Below are 22,055 nucleotides of genomic sequence, written 5' to 3' on the forward strand. Positions count from 1 at the left end.
CATGTTGTCGTGTTGAAGTAGTCCGTTCGCTGCGTGATTACGTACATGTTACGTCAGAGGTGCTAACGAGTGTGATTAGACGGGCGGATGAATACCACTTTTTTTCCTTCGTGGCCTTTTGTCGGCTGACGTTGCATATTTCCACATTCATTTGTGCTCTTTCTACTTCGGCCGAAGTGTCCGGATTGTTTTCCTGGTTGAATCTTGCACGCCTATCGTTCTACATCTGAAGAGCGTGGCATCGCGATCGTTGTTCGTCCAGAGAACGCTGTAATTAACCCCTGGTATGGACGCCGCTTCGAAGAATACAAGCAGCGTGGGCGCTACGTCCGGTCGGGGCCGTGGCCGTGGCCGGCCCCAAGCCGTTGAAGTTATCTCGGTGCCTGCCAAAGATGTTGCCAGGATCATTGGCAGAGGGTGTGCTAGGATCCAAAATATTCAAGATTCCTCCGGAGCACGCATACGCGTCGAGACCAAGATCGAGCTACGGGGTTCTGAAGAGGCGCGTCGGAAGGCCCGTGAGCTAATCGACGCGATCATCCATCCGCCGGAAGAACCAGCATGCTCCAGCAAAAGCGAAGAACCGCCGCCTTTGCTCGACTGGGACAAGCTGCTTGCCAAGAGCGACGAAGCGGCGAAGAAGCGCTGGGCTTCTCTCGCACCGATAAATAAAAATCTTTACGTTGAAGATCATCAAGTTGCGTCAGTGTCTGCAGAGGAGGCGGCGGCCTTCCGGGCAGCCAACAACAATATAGTTGTCAAGTACTTGGGCCCAGAACAACAGCCGCCACTAGACGTAGCAACTAACCCCGTGGCAACGTTCGAGCAGGCGTTTTCAAGCTATCCGGAAATCTTGGACGAAATCAAGAAAAACAAGTTCGCAAAGCCGTCTCCAATACAGAGCCAGGCCTGGCCAATCCTGCTTCAAGGTCAAGACCTCATTGGAATCGCACAGACAGGTACAGGGAAGACTCTGGCATTCCTGCTACCAGCCTTGATTCACATCGACAGGCAGCCTGTTCCGAGGGAGGAGAGGAAAGGTCCTTCGTGTCTGATTCTCGCTCCGACGCACGAGCTTGCCCAGCAGATTGAGCGGGAAGCAAAGAAATACCACTACCGAGGGATAAAGTGCGTTTGCGTCTACGGCGGTGGCAGTCGGCGAGAGCAGATACAGACCGTCAACCTTGGCGTGGAGATCGTCATCGCCACGCCCGGCCGCCTCAACGACCTCGTCATGAACAAGGTCATCGACCTTAACTTTGTCACTTTCTTGGTCCTGGACGAGGCGGACCGCATGCTGGACATGGGCTTTGAGATCCAGATCCGGAAGGTGATGCTGGACATAAGGCCTGACCGGCAGACGGTCATGACAAGTGCCACCTGGCCAGAGGGTGTGCGTCGCCTTTCCCAGCGGTACATGACAAACCCATTCCAGGTGTTTGTCGGCTCCTTGGACCTCGCTGCAGTGCACACAGTGAGCCAGACAATCATCCTCTGCGAGGAAGAGAAAAAGAAGGAGCAACTTATGACTTTCTTCAAATCCATGCAGCCGGAAGACAAAGTGATCGTCTTTGTCGACAGGAAGGCCATGGTGGACCACCTGACAAGTGACTTTGTCCTGGCTGGCATCAACTGCGATTCCATCCACGGATCCAGAGAGCAGTGCGACCGTGAGCGAGCTCTCGAAGATCTACGGGATGGCAAAGTGCGCATCTTGATTGCTACCGACGTTGCCGCACGAGGGTTGGACATAAAAGATGTGACACACATATTCAACTATGACTTCCCTCTCAACGTGGAAGAGTATGTCCATCGCGTGGGTCGCACGGGTCGAGCTGGGCGTACAGGCACAGCCATCACGCTCATAACTCGTGAAAACTGGAGGCATGCTCACGAACTTATCCGTATCTTGGAGGAAGCCAGCCAAGATGTGCCAACTGAGCTCTACAATATGGCTCACCGGTATGATGCTTGGAAGGAACGCCGTGGCCAAGGTGGTGGTTTTCGGCGGGGAGGAGGCGGTGGCGGCAATCGCAAACGTTGAAGGAACAGTATCTGTGATATGCTGTATGACTGCTGGTATGACTATCGTTGTGTGGGAATGTCATCGAGCAACCGGGCAGACTCTTTCTTGTTATGCTTTATATTGTTTTTTTTGCAATGAAGTCCTTTTATAACTAATTGAGGAGCAAATGAACCGGTGATACACCCTGCATGTTGCATCTTTGCTTAGGCTGAGCACGTAGCCGAGAGAGCACTTTGCCCTCCACCTCTGGACATGTTCAACATAGCCTGCTGGCATTTGCACTTCCAGGTGCCACTTTGCATGTCCCTTGTGATTTCTTAGTGCATTCAGGTTCTGGGTGCATGGAAGTGAAAAAAAAAAAAGAAAGCAGCGTTAAACGAAGGTAAGGGCTGTTCAATAGGCAATATTGGCTCAAAGTTGAGGCGCCTTGCGAAGCATGCTTGGCAAATTTATGTCGAGGTGCTGCGAGCCACAAGTATGCAGGCATGGAATTAGTCTGGCGGCGAAATGTTGCAGGCTAGTGCGACAAAACTGCCTTCACAATAAGGCTTACTGCAAACGGTACAAAAGGAGTTAGGACAAGGGATCTTGTCCTGTCACCTTGTGTTATGTTTGCCCTAAGCTTTATTATGAATTAGCACCAACTAGCCTGTAAATGAATACATTCTGCAATACTAAAGGAGTATTTTTGCTTTCAGTTCCACTACAAAATCTGTTGATTTGGAAGAAAGTAGTTTTTCCATTTTTTTAAACGTAGCTATTGCTCCCATTGGGGACATGCTTTGAACTGTGTGACTAAATACATTTTGTTACTACACAATTATTGCCTGTTGCACCTGTTTCCTTCATTCAAAATGCACGTGCTGTACTTTTACTGCGCTGTTGCTAGTTGCCATGTTGTGCCGCCTCTGTGTGCATGCTTACATTTTTTTGGTGATAAATCTCCAATGGCTCCAGTTGCCATGACTCAGAAGCGTCGACGGGCTTTAAACATGTCGATGTTGATGTTGTAGCTAGCTACATAAACAGGATCAGCATAAAAAATTATCGAAGAAGGTGAAATGGTTGTAGCTTTAATTACACATTTTTGTTGCCACACAGCTATGACCCTCCGGGAAAAAGCAATCAACAGTTGCACTTATGTTTGTAAAGTGAGGCGTGCTTTCTGCATATTGATCACTGTGACACAGACGTGTGCGAGCATGCTTGAGTACAGATCAAATCAAGGATCAAGGGTCATTAAATGCATGCTGTGTTCAAGCACTCTAGTTTGTTCTGGTTGGCGTCTGTTTCGTGCTTTGGTTCAGCTCTGGGAAAGTTCAATGCTTACTTCATGGAGAATCGAAAATGCCTGTTTAACATGGCTACAAGATCGTGCTCAGAGCATAATGGTAGGGACTTCCCCTCAAGTGGAAGCAATTTAAGAAGCCTCCCAATGTCCTTGCTACTGTGGGGCTCATGAAATTACGGTAACTGTGTGTTTTCTATGGTTATCTTACGGGTGGCCTTTTGTGTGCATCTCACGTCTTGTAATAAGTTAATGCAATTTTTGCCATACATCCGCAGCATTTATATTGAGCACTGCTGAGTCATGCAATTTTCCCTAGTAAAGGTTCAAGACCATGGACCTCACAAGAGCAGCTCTCTACAAATGTGGTAGCTGTGTAAACCTTGATGGACTTGTGGTATATTGTGTACCACATTAGAGCAGACATACTGTAGTGGGAAGTGGTAGTGCTAGTCCGAATTCCTCACTGAGCTTTTCACGTTCAGTTGTAGAGAGCTTGTGCTTTCTTTAACTGTTAAGCACCTCCTATAATTCCGTATAGGGTTGACACTTTTTGTCAACCCTATTCGTCCTGCAGTGGACCAAAAAACAATAGGCTGATGATGATGGCTTCTTGTGGTCCCCTTGGCGCATCAGTTACGGAGGATTGGCCAAGGATGTCTATATACCAATATCCAATATGCAGTGCCGCAGGTTGTGTATTCGGGCACATACCCAAGGGCACAAGCTAGTCTTTGGTGACTGGATATGGTGCCACCGTTTATTGTTTCAGATCGCCCATCTATCCAAAGGAGCTGAAGTAGGTAAATAAAGCTATTTCTTTACTTATAAAAAGATGGGCAGGACAATCAATGCTTGTAACTTAGTTACTAAGCACTTCTGTCGCGCTTCCATGGATGGTGCCAGGCTTCCCGTAAGAGACAAAAGACTTCTGTGTCTTCATAATGTTCTGAGAAACTGCTGGTTGTGGTGATCTAGAAACTAAGAGGAGACACTGAGTGGGGGAGGTTTACAGGCAACCATCTGCAAGGATATGAATTTCTTTTTGCACATCTTGCTGTACCGAAATGTCTCTGTACCTTTTTATGCCTTGCGAGAGTGAGGTGTGTTCACAGATGGAACTTTGTCTTTTTCCTCAGGTACAGACAGCAGTGCTTGTGAAATGTGAAGTGAAATATGTTGACATATCTGGCATATAGCTGAACAATGAACAAAAACATTTTTGCACTGAACAGCAGTTTTGAGCTAGGAAATAGGCCAGATGCGTTTTATTAAGCATTAGTTCGATAAGCATGTTGGTGCAGGCATTGCATAACAGCACACATAATAGGATGTCTTTAGAACAGCATAAAACTGAGAAAGTTCATGTGGATTAATGGTATACACGGACAAAAGAATCGCCAGGAGGCCAACCACATGCCTGTTAACAAGTAAACGGTCACACACGTGCGGATAGAAAGGAAGACGCATACTTCTTGTGGTCATATTTTGTGCACCTTCCTTTCCGTGCGAGGATATCCTATGTGGGATAGAACTGATGAAATAATGAATTGAAGCTGCGGATTCTATTGTCGAGAACGGTCCTGAAAAAAATTCCTGCATTCTCATTTCCATTAGTTTAGGTTGGGGAAGAGAAAACATAAGCATCTTATTTACAGCAGCAAATTAAGCAAAGTATGACTTATTCTTCTTTTCTCTTTGCCCTTGGGCAAATGCGAAAGAGTCGCACATAGAAGCTGTGATGATTTATCTGTTCAGAGAAAGAGAAAGCACCATCAACAAGGAGAACGGAAACAGGCTAAGATGGAACATCACGTGACAATCTCGAAGCCTGGTCATAAAAATATATATAAAGGAAAGGCTCATGGGAAGTAGGCCCTTATCACATGTCAATCTCAAAGCCATGGTCACAAAAATATATGAAGGAAAGGCTCATGGGGAGTAGGCCCTTACCACGTGACGGGTAAGTAGCAGTTTCTAGCTACCAAGTGTGCGGAGAGTACAGGATAGAGTAGAGCATAGCATTTATGGCGAGGGTGAATTGTGACTAGGGCATCATCACACAGAAAGTGGATTTTCAAGGTGGCGAGCGCGCGTGGCTGTTCAGACCACATAGTTCAGACCGACCGGGTTGGGTTGTCTGGCTGCCCACGCCGCCAGGGAGGCGGAGCATTTCGCAATTTCACGGACATGACAACAAAACGCTATGAACTAGGTGCTGTGTGCACTTACCAGTCAGACCCAAATCCTGCACAATCTTCTTCCATAGCTCTTTCTTATAGTCAGCTTCCTTGTACCTTGGGTTACATTCGTTGTACAGGACCGGGTACCGCTTGATTGTGTCCAGCAGCATTTCCACAGAGAACACAGCCGGTTCAGACATGGTGGATACTATTTGCGTTCTATATGTTGGATGTTTACATTGGTTCACCAGCGCTTCCGCCGTCTTGGGTTTCGATTGGCTGCGGCCAAAGCGGCCAACTTTTCTGCGCGCAAGAAATCGGTCCGTGCGCGATGCGGCCAAGCGGCCGCGGATCCGCTTGCCCGCTCCGCCTTCGGTGTGCACGTGCCCCTTCCGGCAACCAGACAATGTTTTGAAAGGTCCCTCAACTTTGGAGGGCCTACTTCCCAACAGTCGACATATGCAGATAGGGCCCGGAGAGAAGGCAAGGTATGGCATCAGAGGAGGTTGGCTTGCAGAGGCTAACTACCTGATGTCATTCTCCCTCCTAGTTCTTTTTTACAGCGAAGCTGTTCATGGCTATGGTTCCGTGCATTCTTGCTCTTCGTGTGCAAAAATGCGGGCCAATCCTGGCGATAGTGGAGAAGGAGTCCAAGCGCAATGGCACATACCACTCTGGGTTCTGGGTGGTGGGCTCAGGGACCTGTAACGCGCCCTTGAACTACCTTTGTCACACCAGGCACCCAAAGAGGTCCCAGGAATGTGGTTAAGAACAGAGGTTTTTAGAAAAATGTTTCTTACATTTGTTCCAAAAAGAACTATGACGGGATCTTAGCAAAGGCCGACCTATGTTGGCCATGTCTACATTTGCACCGCCCTCTCTTTGTTGGCATTCCAAGCGCTTCCGTATCTAGTTTCTATTACTTCCACTCTCCTGTGGTGGCGGTGCCGTCGGAAGGTCACGCGTGTCTAGTTTCCTCCGGGCAGCGATTCCGTCGTCCACGCGAATGTATATAAAAAGCCAGAAAGACAAGTTGCTGTTCTACATTTTGAATTTCACCTCTCTTCTGTCGTCGTAATGGAGAGGCCATGTATAGTCCAGACTCCCGAGGAGCGATGCCCCTACAGAGAGCAACGTCCCACATGCGCTTGGTGTTTTGTACACGATCTTCATTGGTGGTGTTTGCTGGCCGCCAGCGCCGATTGCATCCTCGTCTCTGTTCCTGCCGTCGCTCTTCGTAGGCGTGTTGCTCCTTGGGAGTCTGGACTGCACGAGAATATGATGGAATTAATATAACAATGATATGAAATGTGTGTGTATACCTTTCATCACGATGACCACCGATCAAGACAATGCATGTGTTTGTACCTTTGTTCAAAATTCTGTGTCGTGTGCTAAACAGCTTCGCTGGTGATTCACCTTCACAGAGTGGAAAGGCTCACGATTTTTTCCTTCCTCCATGGCTGTCTAACTCTGCCGGACTACTTGGCGCAGTAACGCGTGTACAAGTAAATACAGTGACTCTGCAATTTAGCGCATGGATGGCACATGCATTGGATGCTGTTAATGTTGATGCTTTTCTGTTGGGCTTATCTTGTGCATCGTACCGTAGTATTTGAATAAAAGCTGGCACTGGATGTGATGCACGTGTACTGGGCACACACTTTCTTTGCTTCACAGGCATTTTCCTTGCACTGTTCATACTTTGTGCAAGGGTTATTAAGGAAATGTGAATCAACTGATAAAAAGAATGCGCCAGAAGTGAGAACAAACTCGATAAAGTTAGTTTAGAAGAACTTGTTGTTGGGCGAGTTGGTACGTATTAGCGAACATTGTCTAACTGCGCGAGCATTGTTCAACTGCACCCGTCCTTGTCCCATGCTGTCTCTGTGGTCCATTTTTTCGCGCAGTTAAACAATGTTCGATAAAGTTATCTTGTGGAGGGCCGTCTATTAGACACGTCTTGCATGTTCTGCTTGGAAAAGGATGGCGCTGCAGATAGCATGTGTCTGCTGCTACATATGACCTGCATGCTTTTTAGGATTGGGGAGGAGCCTTTAACAGTCATTCCAGTGGCACTGGAGTTTTCCAAGTGTTTTACAGAAGTCTTGTTTTTGTTTTTCCATCTCACGAGATTGAGATGTGGGATTTTCTAAATGCACATTGGAGCTCGTAGCTGCCATTTGCAGTGATTCAGTTTAATGTATGAAGGAGTGACGGAAGTATGGTTACATATTTTTTTCACAATCTTCTAATGCTTCTGCTACAAAGTTGTGAAACCATGCAAGTGGCTGTTTATTGGTGACTGAACAGAAGTCTGGTGTTTGCATTGAGATTTACACAAATGGAGCTCTTGAGAACATTCCTTTATTAGTGTGATCTATTGTGTTTGTTTGCGTCATGTAAAACTTATAGAATGTGGCCATGTTGACCATGCAATGTGGGCACTTAATTACTGGGGATGTTAGTTCAGCTTTTTAATATAGGTGTTGCAGTGAAAAAACTTTGGAGAGTCATTTGCTACCCCTCGTGGTTCCCTTGTAAGCTGCAGTGGTTATAATCATATCACTAAAAGCTGATAGAAAGCTGGCAGTTCTAGCAGGCAAGAAGCACTTCTCTTCTGTCAAGTGGACTCGGTACAGTGGGTGAGATTTGAGGATCACTGATGCACATTTTGTTCTCTCGTTTTCTTTACATGTGTACGTTTGTCCACTGTTGGGGAAAACATATTTGTGACATACAAGCAAACACAACTTCTCTGTTCTGTCACACAATGTTTCTACTACTCATGGGAAAAAAGAATTGGCCACTACGATTCATTGGGAAGATACTATTTGTTAATAAAATGTGTCTGTAGGCCCTCAATTTGGGCTACTATGTACACTTGGAAACTAATGAAGTGTATTATTCAAGAGCAGGTGACTCTGTATGGGCCAAAGCTTTCCATTCCAAGTTCTGTTTTAGAGCGATAGGTTTTTGAGGCCTTTCTCTGAATCATATTAGTCATTTCTATTTTTTAACATAGCTGAAATCAGCAACAGGCTTTAAAAAATTCCTTCCTCCTCTGGGTTGATCTTAGGTCTTGGTAATGACATCTCGGTGTGACAGCCTCCTACACTGCACAGTTTAGGTAATCTGTTCAATAAGTACTCAATGCTGCATAAGTTGGAGCGCCAGGTATACATTATTCTTCCGGCAAAACTGCTGGCTCGATTTAGCCAATTCCACGGTGGCCAAGATGTCAGTGTTACCGTGAGCAACAGAGCATTCAGAGAACATTGAGAGTTCCTTGGCTGTTGCTATTACGTCGGTGGCAGTGGCCATTGTCAGGTCATTGTCAGGCAATTGTCAGCTTTTCCCTCACCATGGTGTTCAGTGAAACAAAACTCTACCCCCTCTACTGCCACTTAGATACGAACTCGTGTCCCTTTGGCAATGTGCAGTTTGGGTGCTACTGAGTGTTGTATAAATAGATGAACCAGGTGTGTATATTTTTTCTAGCTAAGCTGCTCGCTGATCTCCGCTCAAGTTTCTCATGGTGGTACCATTTTGCAAGGGGTTTAGTTAATACCATGTTTTCAAGCATTACTTACCCCCCAGTTTAGTCCACACTAAATCCGAAGTGGGTGTTGACTGAGGTGGCGCCATTCAAAAGATGTTCATTTCACCGCAATGCTATGCTAGCACCGTGTTTTCGCAGTAGCCATGACTGGCTTATGATAGATTGTGCCACTGTTCCACTGCAGTGGAATAAACATGTTCTGAGCAGATGACACACACTTAGCACTTATTGTGGGCAACACCGGTAAGTAATGCCTGAAAGCATGGTATTAACATGCAAAATGGTACTTCTATGCAAAGTATGAACAGAGAGCAACCAGCATTTAAGCAAGAATAATTGTGCACACCTCGCGCCCCGATTTTTACAACACTCAGTACGTCCCCTAAATACTGCATTATCATGCAGCTTTGACACTCGTTAAATTTCCCTGGGTTTTGCGAGCCACGCATACTCGGAGAGTGGTTTCGCCTGTGCCTGTATTTTAGAGACCATAGCAGGCAACAGTGTAGATAACAAGGTCGACATTGTGAAGAGCTGCAGGAATCACTGAAGTCTGATTATAGTTTTTTCTTACTTGTACACAAGAGCAGATATGTCAGCTACCTTGCGGATTTTTCTAGAAGTCGTAACTGAGCAGTGCCTCTTGCAGAAGCAAAGCCATAGATACCTCATCACTAGAGGCCGGATGCATTAAAAAAGCGCGTTTTAGGCATCATCAAGCATCACCCGTGAACTATGTCATCGAGCCGCTCGCGCCGTCTTCTGCTCGCCGTTGCCGAGGGCGCAAAATAGTTCATGTAGCACGGCTTAAACCGTGTTACGACCCGCCGATGCTGTCTTTTCCCTAGGTCGCCAGGATGGCTTCTTTCTGTGCGGGGTGTGATTGTACTGGAGATTATCGGTGCCGGCACGGTGAAGTGTAAAAGAGGAAGTCGACGAACTAGGAGTGCGCGCTCGATCGGTGTCCAGCTGAGACTGCTCCGTCTTCTTGTACTTCGGTCAGACGCCCTGTGGACTTGCAAGAACATCCCGTGACAAAATAAACAAAATAAATTTCTTCTCCCTTCAAGTTTCCTCCTTTGGAGGTGCTTCTTCCAGCTTCACTTAAAAATGCAGATAATCTATTCTTGTATACACCTATGCGGCTACGTATGCAATGTACAACACATCTGCCTATGTGCATACACATGCCTACACATATCGCTACAGGTCTTTCCACGTGCTCAAAGTTTGCACTTCTTGAGTTTCATGTGCACGTTTATTTTCGTAATGTTAATCTTGCCATTTATCTGACATCAACTATTTGCTTTGTTTATTTTTTAAGTGTTCGCTCCTGAAATTTAAAAAAAATTGCACAATCCTGCATTTATGCTTGTTAATACAAACCAAACATGTAAACATGCGTTTTCGATGTGATGTCGTGCTGAATTGGGAGATGTGTGGTGCTCTCGCTACTTCGGCCATTTAAAAAAAAAACTAAAAATAATTACTCATCAGCTGCAGAACAAACTCAATGCTGAAGCAAGCCACGTGGATAAAATTGGGCTTCGTTGCTTGACATGAAAGGGCGGGGTTCCGCTCGCCCTTAGTGACCCCACTGAATAGCAGCCGTCTATGGGAATCTTGCACTTGACAACATATGCAAGCTGCCGGCAGCTTCGAAATGGGTGAGAAGGCCTCGTTTGAAAAGAGGGTGTTAGAGAATAAGGTGACTTTGTGCTCCGCTTGTGAGCTCCACGCACCGTGCACAACTGCACAAATTTGGCTGAGAAGTTCACAGCAGCGTATGGTATTTGCGAACTGTTTTTTAACCAAGCCTGAGGGGTGGTTCAGGAACCCTTTAAAAATGGGCCGCAGGCCTAAGGGAAACATCTGAAACACATAGATCTTCGTTGCCAAGATCGCTGACATCGTCACTGACCAGGATCGCTGCTGCCAGAAGCAATTATTTTTCGACTGTCAACACGTGATGATGCTATTTCCATGGGTATGTGTAATCCAATGACTTCAGTGTTCGTAAAGGACCACTCCCATGGCATTACACACTGTGCTAAAGAAAGCGCGGCGGTCAAGGCTTTATAAGGAAGCAGTGGAACTGTTTAGGGGGGGGGAGACTGCTATGGACCACTGTGGGAAGAGTGTGCCACACGAGGCCTGCTGGTCCAGGGAAAACCTGTGAATGCGTTTTGTCAGGGTGCAAGTTTTTCCATAAGTAGGTTTAACTTTGTACGTGTAGGCTGCGAAGTACATGTTAAAGTGGCCCAGAAACCATTCTTGAATATACTAGTAAGAAAACTCTGTCGATCTGTACTAGAGGTTCTTGTGCACATGTCAGCAATATTATTGCGCTGCATGCAGCAGAGAATTTACAATCTTGTGTCGAAAAGAGCAAAAAATTGCTCACTATTGCTTCCGTAACGTCATCATGCAACGTCACTGCAAGCAGCAGGACCCACCAACAGCTATTGGTTGACTTTGCGATTGCAAGAACATTCTCAGTAACACATAACTGCTAATTTTGAGTTAAATAAATGAAACATATATATATAACTACAATCTCAAAAAAACAGAAAAATAATTTCATCTTTGCACTGCCAAACGATGCAAGACAGTTGTGCGAAGCTGCATCTGCTGCACGTGGCCTCCGAGATAGCCGCAGGCGTGCTGTGTAGTCTACTGCAGCAAACATGAGGTGCTACGATGACCCCTTTTGCCTCCGAGACAATCAAATTTTGGGAGGGGCTTTGCCCCTTGGCTTCTTGCCTGTGCAGCTTTCCAGCACGCTAGAGGAGACGAAAAGCAAGAAAGCCACGTATCATTGCGCTTATGCTTGAAGGATTCGAAAATTTTTGGGGAGATTCACGAGATGAAGTTATTTAATAGCGAGGCCATTCTACGATTAGTTAGAAAATTGTTTCGGCACCTCAATAAATGTTATTTTATTTTGTTTGTAACCTCCTTCACCTGCTTCTAAAGCTCTGCTCGCAAACCATTCTATGAGGTCAATTTGCTTGAGGACTCTCTGGCGCACTCTGTCATACGGTGCAGCTATGCGACGAGCAGTCCATGCGTGCCTGAAGGTCTTATAGGTCTGCCGAGGGCCTCAACCAGGTAGACTCTCAGGCAGTACCGTACCCAGGATCTCTGCCACGGGGGGGTTGACAGTTTGCCAATACCATCTAAATAGCACTAATTTCAATTTCTTCACGAGAAATTGTCAAAAAATGCGCTTTTTGTGAGTGTGCAGACGATTGCGCGTCTTACATCTTAGTTGCAGTACTCAAATGCGCAAGGAAAGAAAAGGGGTTAAACAAAAGAGGGGGGTTAAGTCAGCCTCAGGGGGGGTTACAACCCCCGAAACCCCCCCCCCCCACCCCCGTCGGTGCGCCACTGCTCTCAGGACGCACTTCTTGATAGGCATGCCGACTTCACAATCAAATGTTAATGATCACAATCAAGTCAAATATTAATGATCACAATGATGTTCACAATCAATTGCTAATGATCATGGTGGCACCAACACACAGATCCATAGTCTCTGGATTCTCCAGATGGTAGCTGCCATTGGCCTGCAGAAGAGACGCCTGAATACCGTGAATGCAGCAGCTGTTGCTGTTGGCGATCCGCAACACACCATGCTTGAGTGTCCGCGGCCACGTCCTTAGCAGATGTTCCAACAGCTATGCACCGGAGGCCTCGTGGATTGGTTCTGAAGCTAGATGGGGCCTCCCGTTGGGCATCAACGTGGGGGGAACCTGGGTGTACGCCCTGGAGAACTGGTCCGTGGCCAGTACTGTCTTCCACATCAACCTTTGCTCTTGGCTGCGATGTTTCCGCTGCTTCTCTGCCCACCACCTGATTGAGCATCAGTTGCCACAAAGTTTACGATTAGAAACTAATTTCAGACACACAGGGAAAGTGCCGTGTAGCACAAAGGGTCTCCCTAATTTATTTCACACATACAAACACGACCGTAGTGGTCACAGTTATATTTGCCATTTATTTTGCAGAGCAGCTCGACAAGTTTCACACTCAGGCAGAGAGCTCCTAATCTGATAAGTGTTTTGGGACATTATAGTCGACTCCTTCAAAGTTTGGTTTCTGTACCATTTGGGTGAGAGTAGGTCTGGGCCCTCATTTATGGATAAAACATGTGGCATGTTCCTTAATGCCCTATGCTTATGGCCGAATGTATTTCATCACTTCGAAGCACTGTCCTTCCATCGCCACCTGAAACAAGCACATACCAAGCTCCTGAATTGCTTGGTTTACAGCTGATGGTGTCTGCTTCTGTGGGCACTATGGTAACAATATATCAACCATAACATCTCACTTTCTATTTACGTTAAAAATACACTAAAGAGAAACTCTAAATCAGTTTAAATTGACAAAAGTATTCTTTCAGAACTTTATTTCTGTTAATTTCACGGCGCATACTATGCTCATAGTTAGAAGGGAAAATGAAGGTCAAAGTGTCCTTTTTCTAATTTTGTGCTGTAATTAACCCCTGTGCCGGTATGTCAGTTTGACATAACCGGTATCAAAGTATTTTTTTTCTTATTTCCGTCATTGGGGCCGAGTAAAATTTTTTGACACTTGCATCACTGGAAGCAACATTTTACTTTTTGGAGCAGATTTCGGAACAGAAAAAAATCCCCTTTGGAGCAGCCATAAGTGTTTTCGGAGCAGAAAAAAATGGTAGTTTGGAGCAGCTATTGGCGTTTTCAAAGCAGATGACAAAATATGCCATATGACTCCTGGAGTTAAAACCATCACCGAAGTGGCTCATAAATACTAATATTTATTATGAAACACATTGCACATACAATAGTAATGCAAATTGCAAGAAACGAACAATTTAAAATATGGATAGTTATCGAACACACATTAAAATGAGCTATATATTTAAAACACTAATACTTGTGGCAGAAATGAGATCAAGCCGGTAAAGCTGAGCATCACATTATGAAAGTAACCACCATCACATGTAACCATTGCCAAAGCAGCAGGTGATAATCGATATGAGATCGAAGTAATCTCATTCACTTTCAACAAAATAGTCTGCATGTCAAGTTTAAGCATACCGTTAAATGAGCTATAAATTTAAAATGCCAGTTCTTGTGGCAGAAATGAGATCAAAGCTGATAAAGCTGAGCATCACGATGCAAAAGCAATCAGCCACATATCACAGTTGCCACAGCAGCAGTTGGTAATCAGTACGATATCGCATTTCCCAGCGCCGTTTCAGAGCAGTTACAAACAAAACTGACAGCTTGGAGCAGCACTTCCATCACTGCAACTTGCTAACTTCAGGCTCTTTTGACAACGCAGTGTAGCCCCTCTTTAAAGATAAAAATTTAACTAAGCCCATGCGGATTCTGTCAAAATTCATGACATCACCGCAAGCTGATGCGAGAACATTAAGGTGGCGTCAGCACGAGTCTTTCGTTTTTTGTTCTTTTCTAGCTTATCAAGCCTCTTCCACCGATTTGTGTGGGTTTTTTGGTATTGTAGACTCGTACTTACTAATACAGCTCAAATTAATTTTGTCCTTTAGAGTCCCTTTAATGACAGGGACGTTGAGATCCTCTAATTTATATCTTCCAATTGAATTAGAACATTAAAAAAAGAAAACAAAGAAGAAATGTTAGCTTGAAATATTTAGTTTAATGAATAATATCATTTTTGCTTCTACATGAAGAATAAGAAACACGAATGGTAAAGGTAGAGAAACATTTATTTCCTTCAGTTGCACCATGCTATTGGAAGTAAACTGAGTCAGGAACGTTGTAAATTGTCAAAGTGAAAGGTCAACACTAATACTTTGATTGAAAGAGACGTTTTTCATTCACATCCACAATTTTGACTCCTGTATACCGGTAAGTTAAAGATCCATACCCGCCTATCATTACTTCCATCTAGTCTTGATACAAGGCACAAATAATGGCTGTACTTATCCCCACTGGAAAGAACACTCTCGGGAGGGTCTGGCAAAATCTAAATGACTGTGCTGACTTGTCTACGTAGACAAAGGTCACTCAGAGCTTCACTTCTTGTTTACAGTTCTTTAGCCACCTTATTGTCTGCTCTCCACTAACTTGACCCGTCAGTCATTAGGGGGCGTATTATCAGGGGTTGCAGGGACGCCTGCTTGGAAAAGAGTTAACTAGACGTCTCCCACGTTAAGCTTTGCTAAAGGGAGACTACCGTATTCTGAAATATTAGATTTCATTTTCCGTTCTTATCTTCTATCATGCATCGAGCGATAACGATGGCACCGCAGCGTCCGAGCCAATGGTGAAGGGTAAAAAGCATAGAAAATGAAATGGTTGTTCAAAAATACAGCCCCTCGTGTCTGCAGCAGGCCCCAGGGGACGCTTCTCTCATTTGACGTCACCAAGGGTTTCTCCTGGAATGTCAACTATCCCTGCAACAACCACGAGATGGTTCCAGTGCATCTCTTATCAACACAGCCACCCAAAACGATGCCTATCTACAAAGGCAGGCATGCGGACTAGTGATTAGTATCTGAAATGATGGTTGTGTGAGCCCGTCCGTGTGCTGCACTGAATGCGATCATATCCAACACGCTCGTAACTTGGGCACAACAATGGTGGCCAAATACACCATGTGCTGTACGAAGTGCACAATAACACCATTCTTAAGCCCTAGCAAAACCTTGTAGTTTGTTGTCACCTATTTTTTTGTTCATGGACTCATCCACGCTTGTCTTGAAGGACTTCATGTGTCCAAACATATGAAATGCTTCTCCTACTCGCTGCTGTTTGAAGTGAGGTGGCAAACAAACCTAGAAGCCCAAGTTTGATTTTCAGTGCCCCAGGATCAATCACTGCGCATCTGCTGCCCCTTCACACTCATGCCACCTTTATCAACAAGTTCAAGCTTTACTGTGCAGCTGATACATGTGACCGTGAACTTGACACTATCTGTTATACCTATTATGTCAGTTGTACCCACATCAAATAGAGGCTAAGTAATATTTTAATAAGCCCTTAAGACAGTGCTTGCTTTCTCAGAGGGCATTTAGTCGTCTTTGGTCAGCATGAAGGAACACAGAATTTGAGACGATACTGGTGGGAAAGACGGGGATTCTGTAAGTTGATGTTTCACTGACAAAGAGAAATATCCTCAGTCAAGGGCCGACTTGCTGGTTCCAGGAGACAGCATCTTCAGCCCGCATACATTCCAAATGGTTTCCTCTAACACAGCTCATAATGAACTGCACAAATTGGAACTTTGGCTTTCGTTGGCTGACTATCGTAACAAATTCCCAAGTTTATATTACTTTTATGACAAGGAAGTCTAGCACGGCTGTGGACGGCACGAAGGACGCCGACAGGAAGACACAACAGCGTAGGTTTCGCCAGGTGCACCAGCAACAGCGTCGAGCACGAGCCCCACAACAGTAGCGCTGGCGATTCGGCTGCGGAGCTCTACACGATGCACTTCTTCTTCCTTACATCTTCCCCCCTCGCTGAAGACGGAGCCGCACAGGAGGCCTAAGGCGTCGTGAGGACGAAGGGCTCGTGATACGGCTTGAGCCGATCGACGTGGACAGTTTCGCGGCCTCGGCGACGCAGGTCCTTAGGGGGCGTCAGAGGTTCGATGACGTAGTTCACCGGAGAAGTTTGCTGCAGAACCCGGTAGGGTCCATGGTATCGGGATACAAACTTGGAGGAGACACCTGATGTCGAAGTAGGAGGCACCCACAACCAAACGAGAGCGTCAGGCGAAAACTGGGTGTGGGGGCTCCCGTCGTCATGACGAAATTTCTGTAGCGCTTGTTCTTGCATTGTAAGGGAGCGAGCTAGTTGCCGACATTCTTCTGCATACCGGGCGGCTTCTGAAACCGGTGTACCCTCTGATAAGTCGGGACGGTAAGGAAGAATAGTGTCAATGGGAAATGACGGTTCTCGGCCATACAGAAGAAAGAAGGGAGAAAAGCCCATCATTGCCTGGGGTGCCGTATTGTAGCCGTACGTGACATAGGGAAGGATGATGTCCCAGTTGGTGTGGTTGGAGGCGACATACATCGAAAGCATGTCGCCAAGAGTTCGGTTAAAGCGTTCTGTCAATCCATTTGTTTGCGGGTGATATGCGGTGGTACAGCGATGAATAATGCGGCACTCAGTGAGAAGTTCTTGAAGGACTTCGGCGAGAAAGACGCGGCCACAGTCGCTCAGTAGTTCGCGGGGAGCGCCGTGACGTAGAACGAAGCGTTGAAGCAGGAAGGAGGCAACGTCACGAGCCGTCGCGGCTGGTAGAGAGGCCGTTTCGGCATACCTCGTGAGGTGGTCTATAGCTACAATGACCCAGCGATTGCCAGCAGCTGTGTATGGAAGAGGCCCCCGGTCAAAGGGTCGTGACGGGCACGGCAAAGGTTGCATTGGTCCAGAAGAGCGGCAAGGTTCAGGCTTGCGGCGTTGACATTCTGTGCAAGAGCGAATGTACTTTTGCACAAATGTGTACATACCGCGCCAATAAAACCTATGACGTAGTCTGGTGTAGGTCTTGAAGAGACCAGCGTGTGCACACTGAGGGTCGGCGTGGAAAGCGGCGCATACATCGGTGCGGAGCTGCCGGGGTATTACAAGCAGCCATTTACGGCCGTCGGAACTGTAGTTACGGCGATAGACGATGCCGTCGCGGATGGCGAAGTGCGAAGCTTGCCGGCGTAGTGCTCGGGATGGTGGGCGTTCAGGTGAATCAGAGATGTAATCTATCAAAGATGAAATCCAGGAGTCCTTGCGCTGCTCCAAAGCCATGTCGACAGAAGCGAATGGGGGAAGTGGGTCGTCTAGGACGGAGACACTGACAATGTCGGTGTGGACAGGCGAGCGCGAAAGAGCATCGGCATCGGCGTGCTTCTTGCCTGAGCGGTAGACAACCCGGATGTCGTACTCTTGGAGCCTCAGCGCCCACCAGGCTAGGCGGCCGCAGGGATCCTTGAGGGAGGACAACCAGCAAAGTGCGTGGTGATCGGTGACAACATCGAAGGACCGGCCGTACAGGTATGGACGAAATTTTGTAATGGCCCAGATGATCGCTAGACATTCTTTCTCTGTGACTGAATAATTTGCTTCGGCTTTCGGAAGAGTGCGGCTCGCGTAAGCAACAACATATTCTTGGTAGCCGGGCTTTCGCTGGGCCAGCACAGCGCCAAGACCAACGCCGCTAGCATCCGTATGGATTTCCGTGGGAGCAGTTGGATCAAAATGGCGCAGTATCGGTGGTGTTGTAAGCAGGCGACGTAGCGTCGCGAAGGCCTCGTCGCAAGCCGGGGACCACGCGGAAAGATTGGTATCTCCCTTAAGTAGCTCTGTCAGCGGTGCCATAATCGAAGCGAAATTTCGAATGAAGCGGCGGAAGTACGAGCAGAGGCCAATGAAACTCGAGTCTTTTAGAGACGTCTTTTAGAGACGTTGGCCTTGGGAATTCTTTAACAGCATGGAGCTTTGCGGCATCGGGGAGAACGCCGTCCTTCAACACGACATGTCCGAGAATTGTCAGCTTCCGTGCCCCAAAGTGACATTTTTTCAGGTTGAGTTGGAGGCCAGCGTCACTGAGACAGCGTAAAACCTGCTCCAAGTGATCAAGGTGAGTAGGAAAATCTGGTGCAAACACTACTACATCGTCCAAATAACACAAGCACGTGTTCCATTTGAGGCCTCGAAGAATAGTATCCATCATCCGCTCAAAAGTCGCGGGCGCGTTGCAAAGGCCGAATGGCATCACACGAAATTCGTATAAGCCATCTGGTGTGATGAAAGCTGTTTTAGGCTTATCGTCTGCAGCCATAGGCACCTGCCAATAACCAGAGCGTAGATCGAGGGAGGAAAAGAACTCTGCACCTTGTAAGCAGTCTAAGGCGTCATCAATCTGTGGCAATGGATAAACATCCTTTCGGGTTATTTTGTTTAGGCGGCGGTAGTCCACGCAAAAGCGGATCGAGCCATCCTTCTTTTTAACTAAAACAACTGGTGATGCCCATGGACTGTCGGATGGTTCAATGACGCCACGCTTGAGCATTTCACCTACTTGCTGATCAATGACGCGTCGTTCTGTCGAAGATACGCGGTATGGTCGCTGCCGTAGCGGTGAGTGAGCACCGGTGTCAATCCGGTGGCATACAGTCGTCGTCCGACCCAGAGAAGTGCTATGGCTGTCAAAAGCAGGGCGAAATTTGTCGAGGAGACGGAGGAGGTCATGGCGCTGCTTGGGGTTTAAGGCATTGTCGATGACGTGACTGAAAACGTCTTCAGGCGATGTGGCAGGTACGGGACAACCGGAGAGGGTGTTGACCTCGGACGATCCATTAGTAAGTTCCAACGCGGTAATGGTGTCGTAAGGCTCCATCCACAGTGCCGAGAGATTCACCGCGAAGCAACATAATCGGGAATGGGAAGTGGTTGTAGACAGGAAGGTGAGTCGCACCTGCTTGAAGGCCAAGCAGCGCGGTTGGGAGTGGTGAGATGTGGCGACGAACGAAAGCAATGGAAGGTGTGAAGAGTACGGTAGAGTCGGAGGCAATGGAACAGGATACAGGCGCCAGAACGGATGCGTGCGGAGGTATCTGGATGTCGTCAGTAAGGGATAACTTGGTACAGGAAAGCGAAACGTCGTCAGATATGGCATTGCCAAGCGAAGAGAAGGCGACTTCTGCACGGGAGCAATCAATAACAGCTTGGTGACGAGAGAGAAAATCCCAACCTAAAATAATATCGTGGGAACAGTGGGGAAGAACGACGAACTCGACGATGTAGAGCACTCCTTGAATTTCAAGTCTGGCGGTGCACGCAGCCACCGGCTGGACGTGCTGTGCTGTGGCCGTGCGGAGTAATGGACCGCAGAAAGGCGTCGTAACTTTTCGTATTGAGCGGCATAGTTTTTCGGCAATGACGGATATGGCGGCACCTGTGTCAATGAGGGCAAGCACAGAGACACCTTCAACAGCGACATCAACGTTGGGCGGCGAAAGAAGAGGGCTTGAGCGTTGCGACGATGACGCAGTTCTTGCCTCGGGAACTGCGCCACTTAGTTTTCCGTGTCAGCGGTAGAGGGACGTCGACGCATCGGGGAGAGCGAGCGACGACGAGGAGAAGGAGAACGGCGGTCAGAAACTGGGCGAAGGCTAGGGCGGGGAAGAGGTAAATCGCGGTCTGGGGCGTAAGACAGCGGATGGTCCTATGCTGCTGTGCGTGGGTCGTCACGTGGATGAAGTGGACGGCGGCGGCACAGGCGTGCAACGTGTCCGGGAATACCACACGAATAGCAGATGGGCCGATTGTCCACTGTGCACCAGTGATTAACTGCTCGATGGACTGGAGGTCGTGGTGGCTGGGAAGTAAAAACAGGGCTAGGCATGGGAGGCAGAGCCCGGAACGTCGGTGGGCGTGGTCGTGCGACGGCGTCGGCGTAAGTCAGTGGGGCTGTGAGTTGAGGCGCCCGCTCCAGAGGAAGGACCTCGGACACTTGTTCTTCTATGACGTGTCGTAGGGTCGGACTAAGGGACGAACTGGACTCCGGCGGGTTGGAGATAAGGGAGAGCTGGCGAGCAACTTCTTCCCGGACGAAAGCCTTGATCTGCGAGAGGAGGTTGGAATCGTGAAGAGGAGAGGTCAAGCCGGACAACGATTCCTGATGGGGAACAGGACGGCGCGTGAGGAGGCGTTGACGGCGGAGCTCGTCATAGCTTTGGCAGAGTTCAATAACTTGGCCAACAGTCGAGGGGCTCTTTGAAATCAGCATCTGAAACGCATCCTCGTCGATGCCCTTCAGGATATGCTTGATTTTATTGCCCTCAGTCATGGATGCATCGACGCGTTTGCAGAGAGCGATGACATCTTCGATGTAGCTCGTAAAGGTCTCACCAGGCTGCTGAGAGCACGACTGCAGACGCTGTTCGGCACGAAGCTTTTGAACAGCAGGGCGGCCGAAGACCTCGCTGAACTTTGTCTTGAACACAGTCCAGCTTGGGACTTCGCTTTCGTGGTTGTGAAACCACAAGTGGGCAATTCCGGTAAGGTAAAAAGGGACGGTGGTCAATTTGGTGGTGTCATCCCATTTGTTGTTAAGACTGACACATTCGTATGATGATAGCCAGTCATCAACGTCGTGGTCATCAGCACCGCTAAAGATGGGAGGGTCCCGCTGACGGAGTGTGCCGGGGCATACGGAGGACTGGGCAGGTGGTGGTACGCTCGTGGCGCTTGCGGAGGTCATGATGGCAGGGAGGATCCGGCTGCGCAATTCCAGGATTACAGGAGACCCAGCAAACCTCCACCAATTATGACAAGGAAGTCTAGCACGGCTGTGGACGGCACGAAGGACGCCGAGAGGAAGACACAACAGCGTAGGTTTCGCCAGGTGCACGAGCAACAGCGTCGAGCACGAGCCCCACTACAGTAGCGCTGGCGATTTCTTCCTTACACTTTGTTTTCCTGCATGTCACCATTCAAATCCGTTAATCAACTTTGCCACCAAAGTTCTCAATAATTAGTTGTAAGCCACTGTAAGTGTGACTCAATAGCCAATAACTGCAACAAGCAGGCTTGAAGGCCCTTTCGATTAGCTGACCCACAACTGCTTTGAACGCTTCAAATAGCAGCAACATGATTGTCCCTTCTCACCTGACAAGCTCCTTGAATGGTGTGTTGCTACTTCTACTGTGGAACTAGAACTATACAGGTAGACGTTATGCAGTCCCTTCAGATAGTACTAGCATATTCATGTCTACACTATACACTATTTGCAATTCACAATAGAGGTGTTACTGCTGGTGTCCCTGTTGAATGTCTTTCATATACTGTAAAGGCCTCATGTCGGTGTTGGTGTATAATGTTCTCAAGATTTGTATTCAAGTATTCCAGGTCTACAGTTCTCTCATATCATACATTTATTATGGTTTAGTACTATTATATGTTAGCATGCATCCTGTAGCATACACTTGTGGACTTCAGGCATAGCATAGCAAAC

At 47.4% G+C, this 22,055-nt stretch overlaps 1 protein-coding gene across 1 annotated transcript in view; it reads left to right on the forward strand.

Moving 5' to 3' along the window:
- Nucleotides 1–281: 281 nt before the first annotated feature.
- LOC119446583 (probable ATP-dependent RNA helicase DDX43) overlaps nt 282–22,055 on the forward strand; it is a 114,406-nt gene continuing 92,632 nt past the window's right edge. Inside the window, exon 1 of the mRNA XM_037711090.2 lies at nt 282–2,314. Within this exon, the coding sequence (XP_037567018.1) occupies nt 287–2,044 (1,758 nt within the window). The 5' untranslated portion in view covers nt 282–286 and the 3' untranslated portion in view covers nt 2,045–2,314. The remainder of the gene's footprint in view (nt 2,315–22,055) is intronic.

The sequence above is a fragment of the Dermacentor silvarum genome, chromosome 1 (assembly GCF_013339745.2).
Source record: "Dermacentor silvarum isolate Dsil-2018 chromosome 1, BIME_Dsil_1.4, whole genome shotgun sequence".
In the NCBI taxonomy this organism is placed as follows: Eukaryota; Metazoa; Arthropoda; class Arachnida; order Ixodida; family Ixodidae; genus Dermacentor; species Dermacentor silvarum.